The sequence below is a fragment of the Dreissena polymorpha genome, chromosome 1 (assembly GCF_020536995.1).
Source record: "Dreissena polymorpha isolate Duluth1 chromosome 1, UMN_Dpol_1.0, whole genome shotgun sequence".
NCBI lineage: Eukaryota > Metazoa > Mollusca > Bivalvia > Myida > Dreissenidae > Dreissena > Dreissena polymorpha.
In genome coordinates this window covers 123,121,232-123,133,815 of record NC_068355.1, presented here as the reverse complement: position 1 = coordinate 123,133,815, position 12,584 = coordinate 123,121,232, and the positions used below count along the sequence as shown (strand labels likewise).

At 38.1% G+C, this 12,584-nt stretch overlaps 1 protein-coding gene across 1 annotated transcript in view; it reads right to left on the bottom strand.

The window, feature by feature from the left end:
- Positions 1 to 12,584, bottom strand: part of LOC127848104 (serine/arginine repetitive matrix protein 2-like) — a 78,433-nt gene that overhangs the window by 43,794 nt on the left and 22,055 nt on the right. Inside the window, exons 4-7 of the mRNA XM_052380408.1 lie at positions 12,483 to 12,564; positions 8,054 to 8,151; positions 7,286 to 7,455; positions 6,089 to 6,164 (exon numbers count right to left, since the gene is read on the bottom strand). Coding sequence (XP_052236368.1) covers positions 6,089 to 6,164; positions 7,286 to 7,455; positions 8,054 to 8,151; positions 12,483 to 12,564 — 426 coding nt within the window. The remainder of the gene's footprint in view (positions 1 to 6,088; positions 6,165 to 7,285; positions 7,456 to 8,053; positions 8,152 to 12,482; positions 12,565 to 12,584) is intronic.

The window sequence follows — 12,584 nt, the reverse complement described above, 5'->3', positions numbered from 1 at the left end:
GAACAGAATACTCTTCTACTGGGATGCCACTTCACACACATGCATTAGCGACTGAACAGAATACTCTTCTACTGGGATGCCACTTCACACACAACATGTGCCAACTGAACAGAATACTCTTCTACTGGGATGCCACTTCACACACAACATGTGCAGACTGAACAGAATACTCTTCTACTGGGATGCCACTTCACACACATGCATTAGCGACTGAACAGAATACTCTTCTACTGGGATGCCACTTCACACACATGCATTAGCGACTGAACAGAATACTCTTCTACTGGGATACCACTTCACACACAACATGTGCCAACTGAACAGAATACTCTTCTACTGGGATGCCACTTTGTACACATGCATTAGAGACTGAACAGAATACTCTTCTACTGGGATGCCACTTCACACACATGCATTAGCGACTGAACAGAATACTCTTCTACTGGGATGCCTTTTCACACACAACATGTGCCGACTGAACAGAATACTCTTCTACTGGGATGCCACTTCACACACATGCATTAGCGACTGAACAGAATACTCTTCTACTGGGATGCCACTTCACACACAACATGTGCCGACTGAACAGATTACTCTTCTACTGGGATGCCACTTCACACACAACATGTGCAGACTGAACAGAATACTCTTCTACTGGGATGCCACTTCACACACATGCATTAGCGACTGAACAGAATGCTCTTCTACTGGGATAACACTTCACACACATGCATTAGCGACTGAACAGAAAACTCTTCTACTTGGATGCCACTTCACACACAACATGTGCCGACTGAACAGAATACTCTTCTACTGAGATGCCACTTCACACACATGCATTAGCGACTGAACAGAATACTCTTCTACTGGGATGCCACTTCACACACATGCATTAGCCACTGAACAGAATACTCTTCTACTGGGATGCCACTTCACACACATGCATTAGCGACTGAACAGAATACTCTTCTACTAGGATGCCACTTCACACAAAACATGTGCCGACTGAACAGAATACTCTTCTACTGGGATGCCACTTCACACACATGCATTAGCGACTGAACAGAATACTCTTCTACTGGGATGCCACCAAGTTTGGTGAAGATAAGATTTATACAATTTGAATTAGAGTCCGGACAAAGTAAAATGCACTAATTGACCCTTTGACCTAGTTTTTGACCCAGCATGACCCATATTCGGACTTGACCTAGATATCAACTAGATGCAACTACTGACCAAGTTTGGTGAAGATCGGATGAATACAATTTGAATTAGAGTCCGGACAAAGTGGCGCCGTTGAAAATGCACTAATTGACCCTATGACCTAGTTTTTGACCCGGCATGACCCATATTCGAACTTGGCCTATATATCAACTAGATGCAACTGCTGACCAAGTTTGGTGAAGATCGGATGAATACAATTTGAAATAGAGTCCGGACAAAGTGGCCCCTTTGAAAATGCACTTATTGACCCTATGACCTAGTTTTTGACCCGGCATGACCCATATTCGAACTTGGCCTAGATATCAACTAGATGCAACTGCTGACCAAGTTTGGTGAAGATCGGATGAATACAATTTGAATTAGAGTCCGGACAAAGTGATGCCTTCCGCCCGCCGCCCGCCCGCCCGCCAAGGGGTTTCACATAATACGTCCCGTATTTTATACGGGCGTATAAAAAGTCATGTAGATTGTTGAATCCATAAAATATAGTATTCAATACAATCATAGCCAGGGGTATACAACTATGTAATGTAGACGATACCCGTGATACTAAAAATTGACCGATGAAAACACAGTGGAATACCGGTAATTGGTAAGTGGTGACCGAACCGGACCGGTCAATGACCGGTAACTGTAGCCCGGTGAACGGACCAGTCATAATATGACCGGTGACGTTACCAGTTAAAGACCGAAAAATGGTGGAATCCATATGGTCTGTTATCAATGTCAAGCACTGCTCGGAAAAGAAGATCATGCCAAAAAATCCAATCCGATGGCGATGAGACATCACTTATTCTGACCGGTGATCAGTGATCGGTGATATGACCGATGAATGGTGACCGATGTCCGGTGATCGGGACTGGTATAATATAACTGCGTCAGAATGGAAATATCTGGTGCAGAAGAATGACCATCCACGAAGTCATCTGATAATGTTAACCGGAAAACAACGGTAGATTATCAGTATTAATAGGCATAAGTGTCCTTGTAGTCGTAGTGGAGAAAAGAACAGCTTATCCTGAAGCCTGAATGTTAAACGAACTAGTGTTCGTATACAACTACGGCTCGGTGACTGCAACATGTGTGGATGCCATAAGAAGAACCATCACACGTGGAATGGAGACATGATATTCCTAAAGGAATAAAATGGAGAACGTCGATATGACCAGTAGGTTCATTAACGCCTACGTGAGAAGTGGCGACATCCATATAACTTCGATGCCGAAATATTGTTCGGCTACGCTGGAAATATTGTCTTCTACAATATTGTCTCCGTGAGCATTGACATGATCGCTTACGAGCGCATCAACGCCGAGAACTGCTCAATGAAGGAGAGGTATGTTCGATAACTATCCAGTGGTGCTCAATGCAGTCCGCTGATGTCTACGTGAAGGTTGACGACGTCCTCGTTTCCTGCGATGTCGAGATCTGGATCGGCCGAGATGTGGATCGGCTGCGATGAGACCGAGATCTTCTAGAATAACGTCTCCGTGAGTGACGACGTGATCGCTTACGAGAGCCGCGACGATGAAGAGCGTGTCCGATGTCTAATCCTTGATGAAGACGATGTATTCAACGAAGAATAGGAGAATAATTCAATGAAGAAGACCGAGTTCTTCTTCTTGACCGGTGACTGGTGTTATCAGTGGCATGCCTAACTGATGACTGTTGACCGGTGACCGGAGCGGTGATCAATGACCGGACCGGTGACATGACCGGACCGGTGACATGACCGGTGATCAATGACCGGACCGGACCGGTGACATGACCGGTGACATGACCGGACCGGTGATCAATGACCGGACCGGACGGTCAGACGTCGATCAATGGTCCGTGATCAACGTCCCCGGTGACGTACCGGTCATATCATGACCAGTGTTGTCACCGGATAATGACCGTATGGCGGATGCCAAATGGTCCGGCATTGGTCGATGTCCTTGACCAATGCCATCGGGCAAAGACCGGCTGACGGGTGTCGCCATATGGTCTGATGTTGACCGACTGTCTAAGAGACTTAGCATAGTACGGTCGCGATCGTGCCCGATACCCGGTGACTGATACTGCAACTATCATCCATGATCTGCGAAGTCACCGGGTATTTATCCACTCTTGTTTCTGCGACCATCATGTAGTCGAATATATGAAAAACAAGAGCAAAGCATATTCAACCATAAACTGGTCACAGACCAGATTATCATACGGCACATAAAATCATTATTTGACCATAATGAAAATTATAATAATACTGCCGTAGATCATAAATTAAACAAAAGTTTAATTCAAAACAGATGAAAAATAAAATGACGATCAATTAGATTGTCATACAGAACGTTAAAATCATTATTGCACACAATGGCAAATGATAAACAATCTGTCAATAGAAGAACACGCTTTGCACGATCTCGTAACACATAAGAAGAACATGCTTTGCACGTTCTAGCAATCTATTAGAAGAGCACGTTTTGCACGTGGTCGTTCGCGCCTGAAAACACCCAGCATGGTAGAAATAAACCATTGTTCGATAAAAACAAGCATGGCTTACCTTTTACAAATGATACAAAATCCATTAAATCCACACAAATTAATCCGAATGAGAAATAAAAAGATAAATAACACAATTTATCTATTCAAAACCCCAATCAACCAAGTGAAAAACAATATTTTAATTCAGAGCCGTAAACGACACGTATACACCTGGTTGATCCGGAAAGAATATTGAGGGTTGGTTACCGATTTTTGGCTAGGTTGCATTGCACTATGTTTAACCTGGCCTGTATTACGGTATTGAGGTGGCGGATTCCCAGTTAAAATTCCGGATGAGTTATTTCCCCCTGGAAAGTACAAGCATACGATAACAGGTCAGTATTTATGACATTAAAATAAAACAAACCATATACATTTACATGTACCATGTGATAACTGTACGCAGGTACTGATGATGTTAATTGCATTCTTAAAAAATGTGTTTTTAATCGATTAAAAGCAAAAACAATTCCATACCGACTTGTTTTGATTAATCCCAAAGTGAGCATGGTGCTTTATACATGTACGTACGTGGCATTTGTCATATAGGCGAGTCACGACACAAATAAGATTGTTGTAGATACACGATCTATTATTCAATACATACATGTACCTCATTTCATAAGACATACACACAAGCAAAAAAAAGCGTCATAATTATTTTTTAAGATATTCATAATCTCAAAACCTACTAATTCTTGAAGTTTACGATTTCACAAAAAAGTCCAAGATCACTCTCTGCTTGAAAGCACATTTCTCCTTTACGATCTTATTTTCTGCCATGTTAAGGAGGGTGTCTGCCGTTGCCAGGAAGTCGCCCTCCTTTTCATGTCCATACCGCTGCATACGGAGGACAAAGTCCTTTATCATAGGCGATAATAAATAAATAATAAAACGATCGAGTCAATCACTTTTTGGTGTTACTGCATGTCTATTATAGACATTCACAGTTTGTTTAACATTACTTAATCGGACTCCCATAGCGCGATAACGACTTGACACCTTTATGGTATGTTTAATCCGATTATCGATAATTGCGCGAGCAAAATGTGTGACACCGCACTCGCTGTGCTGACTAGGTATTGTTATTTTCACGCCTCGGGCATCTTGAGAATTTAGACCGTCCGGTAATCTCAATGTATTTTACGTTGAAAATTACCAAATTTACGGAGATACCCGTCTGGTTCCCGGTTTTCAGAGAGTTCGGTTTATTCAACATTTTTTAACAAAGAAATAGGAGAAAATACGGGACTGGCCCGACCGTCCGGAATCGGGAGAGTTCTGGTATTCAGAGAGTCCGGTATTGGCAGAGTCTACTGTATAAACATAATGACACTGTATGCACAGGCACTTAGAAATAGATATGAAAGTGACCGTGTAAATAAAGGCTGCATTAATATATTCAAATGCTGATGGTAGCAATCAACAGAAATTGTATATTGTAAAGATCTAAAAATGCAACATTTAGTAATTTAGCAGTCGTTTTTTGTGTTTTTTGTATTTTTTGTAATTTTACCAACATTATTTTAGTATATGAATTTCAAATAATGCAAAACAAAGTTATAATTTCTTTCCTTTTCCTTTCCTGGAGATATAGACTACGTTAAATGTTAAATAAGAACAATATTTTAGTAAGAGAAATTGAGCCACAACATAAAATAAAGAAAAAATATAAATCAGGAATGATTAGCCCAAATGGCCTTCCTAATTTTCAGTAACTCACAGTCAACACAAAATTATTATAAGCAATAGTGAGCACATCCACAACGTTAATCGCAATGTTATCCAAATCCGAAAAGTTTCGCAATGTAAAGCAATTCCAAAATATGCAAATCTGCAAAGTAACTAATTATCAAGATAAAAGCCAAATAAGAGCTGAGAGTAACCAATATATCCGAGCAAAACCCATCTCCACAAATATTTTTTACAACTCGTAAAACTTTCAGAGCCATAAAAAAAACAGGCAAACCAACGCATTTGTTTTCGACTTCTTTACCAGACAATTGGCATTGTAAAATAGAATGACTGCCTGAACCATACACAACTTTACAGAACATGTCCGGCGGTCCTGCCATGTTTGGTGGAGACTGCCATTGGGTATGAGTGGAGACTGTCTGCAGAGGCCTAAAGCCTGTTTAGATTCGATCAAGAAATGTGAACTAAAGACATTTACTTGTATGCTTATAAACAAGGACTATAGTTTCTTGTAGTGTTTTAATATGTATGTTGGGATATTGAATTACTATTAGAATAGTAACCCTGTAGCCATATATTTTTATATCTTAATATTCGTTGATATCCCTAGTTGAATTGCAAAAAACTATTTTATTTTAGGCCTTACCGTCATTTTTTTACCACGGATCATGCAGCTGCAGCGACTAATGATGTTCTTCAATACTTCACTTAACTTTCCTGCCCTGAAAAACATATAAGCCATTACCTGGAATAGGTTGCAATAACAAAAGTAAACATCCTAGATGTCAATTGTTAAATATTCTGAGCAAGTTTCTATGCAGGTCAAAAATATGACTTGTTGAGAATTCATATAGTTTTAATACAGCCACATAAGGAAAACTGCCTAGCTTTATGGTGTCATCTTTCTCAATGGACCGAAACCATATCTCACAAATGTGACTTTCTTGTCATTTGACCCACAGTGACTCTGTATCAAACTTGTGCAGGATTGGGATAAATATTCTCATCAAGTTTCATAAAGATTGGGCAATAAATGTAGCCGCTAGAGTATTAACAGGCCTTAAGAGTATAAAGAGGCCTTTTATTTATTGTGATTAAGACCCACTTTTTACCCACATGACCTGGTCTCCAACTTATCAGAGATGTTATGTGGGCAAATTTCTACCAAATGCTGGTGAAAATAGTACATGTGGCTTCTAGAGTGCTCACAAGCTATTTGACCATGTACCTTGAAAATAGCTAGGGACATATCAAAAATGCCTTTCACTTCTGTCAATGTTTGTCAAAATTTAGTCATTTTTACCACAATAAAACTTACATTGAGGTGAATGTTCAAGTCATTTCAGGAAAAAAAACAAGAGATGTGTTTTTAAGAAACACAATGCCCCCTAATGCTGCTTAAAGCCATAAATTTGACCTTTGACCTTCAAGGATGACCTTGACTTTCCATCACTCAAAATGTGCAGCTCCATGAGATACACATGCGTGTCAAATATAAAATTGCTATCTTCAATATTGCAAAGTTATGACCAAGGTTAAAGTTTAGACGGCGCTTTGATGCCATATATTTGACCTTTGACCTTGAAGGATGACCTTAAACTTTCACCACTCAAAATGTGCAGCTCCATGAGATACACATGCATGCCAACTATCAAGTTGCTATCTTCAATATTGCAAAAGATATTCAATATTGCAAACCTTTAACCAAGGTTAAAGTTTTCAACAGAATGACAGACAGAAAGACAGACAGGCCAAAAACAATATACCCCTGATTATTTGATCCGGGGGCATAAGAATCAATACACTTTTAGAGCAGGAATTATGGGGCAAAATTACTACTAACCTGTTTGGTGTGGCCTTCTCCAAACACTTATTTACATCACTTTCACAGTTCATGTAAAGCATCTTAAGGAGTCGGACAACAGCCAATGGTTTACTTCCAATAGTAAGCTCCCAAAGAAGACTGATCAATGGCAGCCAGTCAAAGCCTTTAGATGGTTGTTCTCGACTTTCCTGATGCAAAATGAAGAGCAAATTAAACTAAGGAAAAGTAAATTAAAATCTTATGATATAGACCTTTGCTAGGTCAACAGACTTGCAACAAATATATAGAAAGCTTGTGAGGTCTTCGTGCAATTTATTTATTAATCGTCCTTTAACAATATGGGCATACAAATGTTACTGAGCAACAATTAAATGGTCTTATTAAGTGTGGGTAAAATTTACACAAGAGATAATTAATTGATAAGTAATGAGGCGTTTTTAATACGTAAATTTGGTAAAAAAAGAATTGTAATATGATTAAGACATCATAAAATTGTAACACACACCTAAGATATGTTTGCTTATAGTAAAATCTTAAATGCCAACAATGTACTTTAAAAAAACACACGACACTACTGTTGGAGATTTCTAAACCAAAGAATGAAATAAGCACAAGCAAGGAAGCCTTTCGACAGAATTTTTAACCTATCTTGCTTAAATCTCAATTTTTTAACAAAGGGGGGGGGGGGGGGGTAACTCCTTGGGGTAACTGCTTATTTCAATGCCTAATAATCAAAGACACAATTCAGAAACCATCATATAAAACAAAAATAATAATTACTCTTACGTTGCGGTACATAGCAGTGGCTAGTTGCTTCACAACATGTTGAATTTTCTTATCGGATACATCATTTTTGTCCAAGGCATTCTTCAGGAATCCACAGTCTGTCACAACAAAGGTAAACAAATCCTTTAAACCTTTACATTTCAGATACGCTTTTTGATGCATTTGTTATCCTTTTAAAATCTCATTAAATATAAGAAATTTCTTACTAGGTTCAAGTTTTAAAGTCTTTATTTCGAACTCCAAGATACTGATGAGCAGCAAAAAGCATAAAACCTGAACTCACTAAGATAATGGCAGTGTGTTCTGTATTCATTGGAGTTGCAAAAAGTCATTTTAACTTTGCTTCTGAGCAGGAGGGGTTCAAAGTAAAACTTTCAGGGGTACTGATGGATGCTACGTGGTAATGCCTTTATCGATGGATGGGTTGATAGTTGGCATGGAAAAAGGATATGAGTAAGTTAACAAGAGATTGCCAAGCAATATGGTCCCCTACTGGTGAAACTCCACCATTGTCAGAATATTATTTATTTATTTTTTGTTGCCATAGCAATCAGAATTTTTGATGTAGGAACAAAATGAAATGACGTGCATAATCTCAATATTGCCATCTATCCATGTTTCAAGTTTTCTGAAAAAAAAATACGAAGAACTTTTAAAGTTATCGCAGGATCCAGAAAAGTGTGAGGCACTGACAGAGCGCAAACCGTAAGTCCCATCTGGTTTCACTGTTAGGGGACAATAATGAAACAGGGATAACTGCTTGAGAAATCCATGACCGTTAACAACTGACAAAAGGGTAATGACCATCATCATGCAAAATTGGTCTTATGCGATATGCAGCCAGTGCAGCTACAGACCATCCTGCACAGGCTGGTAAGAAGATAAGCCAGTTGTTTTTTTCATCATTTTGGGAATGGGGCTGGGCTGGATTCGGAAAAATCACGTTGTTTTGACTAAAATTTAGAAATTAGTGCTGTTGATTTTTTTCTTACAAATCAGTGTTTTGTCAATATTTTGGGAATGGGAATGGGGCTGGGTTTCTTTGTGTTTTCAGTATTATATTTACTAAGGTTGAACTAATGTAGGGAAATGTACAAAATATTGAGATCTAAAATTTTTTTTTTTTTTTTTTAATCTTCCATTAGGAATTTTTAGCTCCAATTTGGGAACAAATATACCTTTTTTCCATTGGGAATGGGGCAGATCACCAGATTTTGAATGAAAAAACCCACTGCAAATACTTTAAAATTGTGAATAGAAGTGATTTTAATATTATATTTACTAAGATTAAACTATTTGAGCAGGTTATGAAAAGAAGTAAATGATGAAACTTTAAAAAAATATATTTTATTTAATCTTCATTGGGAATTGTACGGTCTCATTTGGGAAATAGGAGTGCCAAAATGTCACAAGATACGCCCGTTTGAAGGTTTTGGACACCATGCTAAATGCTTGAAATGCACTAAGTGATCTAGTGACCTAGTTTTTGCCCCGGCATGACCTATACTTGACTTTTACCTTGATATCATTTAGACACAACTTCTGACCAAATTTGGTGAAGATCGGATGAAAACTAATTTAATTAGAGAGCGGACACCATGCTTTATCCTTTAAATGCACTAAGTGACCCCATGACCTATTTTTTGACCTGGCATGACCCTTATATGAACTTGACCTAGATATTGTCTAGATAAAACTTCTGACCATATTTGGTGAAGATCGGATGAAAACTATTTCAATTAGAGAGCGGACACAATGCTAAATGCTTAAAATGCACTAAGTGACCTAGTGGCCAAGTTTTTGAGCCGGCATGACCCATATTTAGCCTTGACCTAGATATCATTTAGACACAACTTCTGACCAAATTTGGTGAAGATCGGATGAAAACTACTTCAATAAGATAGCGGACACTATGCTTAATCCTTCAAATGCACTTAGTGACCCCGTGACCTAGTTTTTGACCCGGCATGACCCATATTCAAACTTGACCTAGATATTGTCTAGTTACAACTTCTGACCAATTTTGGTGAAGATCGGATGAAAACTATTTGAATAAGAGAGCGGACACTGCTGTGGACGCCACCGCCCACCACCCACCCGCCAAGGGTGAAACTATAATACGTCCCGTTTTTTTCAAAACGGGCGGAAAAAACGGGCATATACAAATGTTTACTTTTTTCAATTTGGAAAGGGTCCCCCTACCGGACTTGGAATTGTCATGAAAAAATAAACAACAAGAGATGCGTTCGTCAGAAACACAATGTCCCCCACTGCGCCGCTTTGAAATAAAATTTATATTTATCCTTTGGCAGGTATAGAAACATCTCCATTTAAAGCTTATTACTTCCCTTGGATTTTATGTTTTTACCTTTTACATTAAAGGATGACCTTGACCTTTCACCACTAAAAATGTGCAGCTTCATGAGATACACATGCATGCCAAATATCAAGTTGCTATCTTCAATATTGCAAAAGTTATGGCCAATGTTAAAGTTTTCGGACCGACGACTGACAGTTCAAGTGCTATATGCCACCCTACCGCGGAGAGGGGAGGGGGGGACGGGGTCTGTAGACAGTAAAAAATGACCAAGTCAGACATTGCTGACTACCAAGGCCTGAGGTTTATCAAAAAGATCATAGCCACAGTTCATCATGAATCTGTAAGTACACAGGTAAGTAACGAAACCTACCAATCACAAATTAGTTAAGATAAGAAATGATAGTTATATCATTAAAACAAAACCTTTGACAAATCAATCATTTAAGTTATAAATAAACAAAAAACAAAATCTGTACAGTAACCATGAAAAGAACTTAAATTCTTAGTAAGGAAATATATCTGAGATTTATAATTATTTAAATTACTTCCCTTGAAAATAATTGTCTCTAAAAATCTCTTTTTTTAGTAGCAAAAAATTATAAGCCACTACCGTGACTGTAGATTCACAGGTAACCTTAAAGTACCAAAGAAACTTGTATGCCCAAAAGTATCATTGTGTGCTTGGCTTGACCATAAAATGTCATTTTGATTATGCTTCAGTTGTATGGTTTCATATTGTTATAATTAATAATTATCTCCCTCTAAAGCTTATTACTTCCCTTGGATTTGTATTTTCGACCTTAGACATTGAAGGATGACCTTGACCTTTTACCATGATGTGTTTATCAGAAACATAATGCCCCCTACTGCACAGCTTCGATTTTTTTTTTTTTAAATAAATAATTTGGCAGGTCAGATAATTATCTCCATTAAAGCTTATTACTTCCCTTAGATTTGTATTTTCGACCCTAGACCTTAAAGGATTATCTTGACCTTGAAATTTTACCACTTAAAATGTGCTGCTCCATGAGATACACATGCATGCCAAATATGAAGTTGCTATCATCAATATTGCAAAAGTAGTGGCAAATATTAAAGTTTTCGGACGGACGGACAGACTGACTGACATACTGACTGACGGACAGTTCAACTGCTATATGCCACCCTACCAGGGGCATAAAATCACTGTAAGCTGTCCGCTAATGAGCAGGCAAAACCTTGTGTGACTTTATGGCTGACAGTGTAGCTTCTGATCAGACAGTGTGGCTGAAGCATATGGCACAAAAACCATCTTAACATGATACTGCTTTTATGATGTTTAACTAGGGAAGCTGCCTCAAAATATTCCACTGAAATAGGTTTAGCCCCAGATGCATCAAAAGAAATCGGACAACTTGGTAACTATCCACTCCCTCCCACTTTCTTGGAACATAGAAAAATAAACTTATCAACAAGCTTCATCAAATATTTATGTTATATGCTTTACAGAAACATGGTTTTCAACATCCTTCCAACACCCTTGATCTAATATTAGAATTATTTGTGAACATATGTATAATGAATAATAATTATAATTGTTAACAACAAATAGGCATATACCTGCTACATCACACACTACAACCTTACAGAAACAGTTCAATTAATAATAACATATCTGTATTATTAGTCAAATTTAAACGAGTAATTTTGTATTTTGGGTGGTCATTGGTCATTTAGAAAATATTTATGTAATATACATATTCAATTTTATTTTTAGGTTAATGGACTGGAATTAAAATTGTTTCTAAGTCTTAATGTATTTTTATTATGCAAAAAAACTAGCTCTGGGACGAACATGCTTAATTCATGAGTGTAAAATGTCATCAATTATTAGCCTGCACAGTCTGCAAAGGCTTATCAGGTCAACACTTTCCACTTTTAATGTATTTTTTATTAAAAGAAAGTCTCTGCTATGCAAGTATCTAGATCTAGTTAAGGTGGAAAGTGTAATCCTTAATTAGCCTCTGCAGTTCTGCACAGCCAGCTAATCTTGGCCAACACTACGTCTACATGCATTAAGCCCCATTTTCACAAAGCGATGCTCATCTGTATTTATTGTCATCCACTTACATATCACCAATCGCTTTTCCGTACCGAGGGCTTCAATGACTTCTTTCTTTGGAAGTGCAATGGGTTTAGTAAGGTTGTATATCTGAAATCATTAAATGTCAG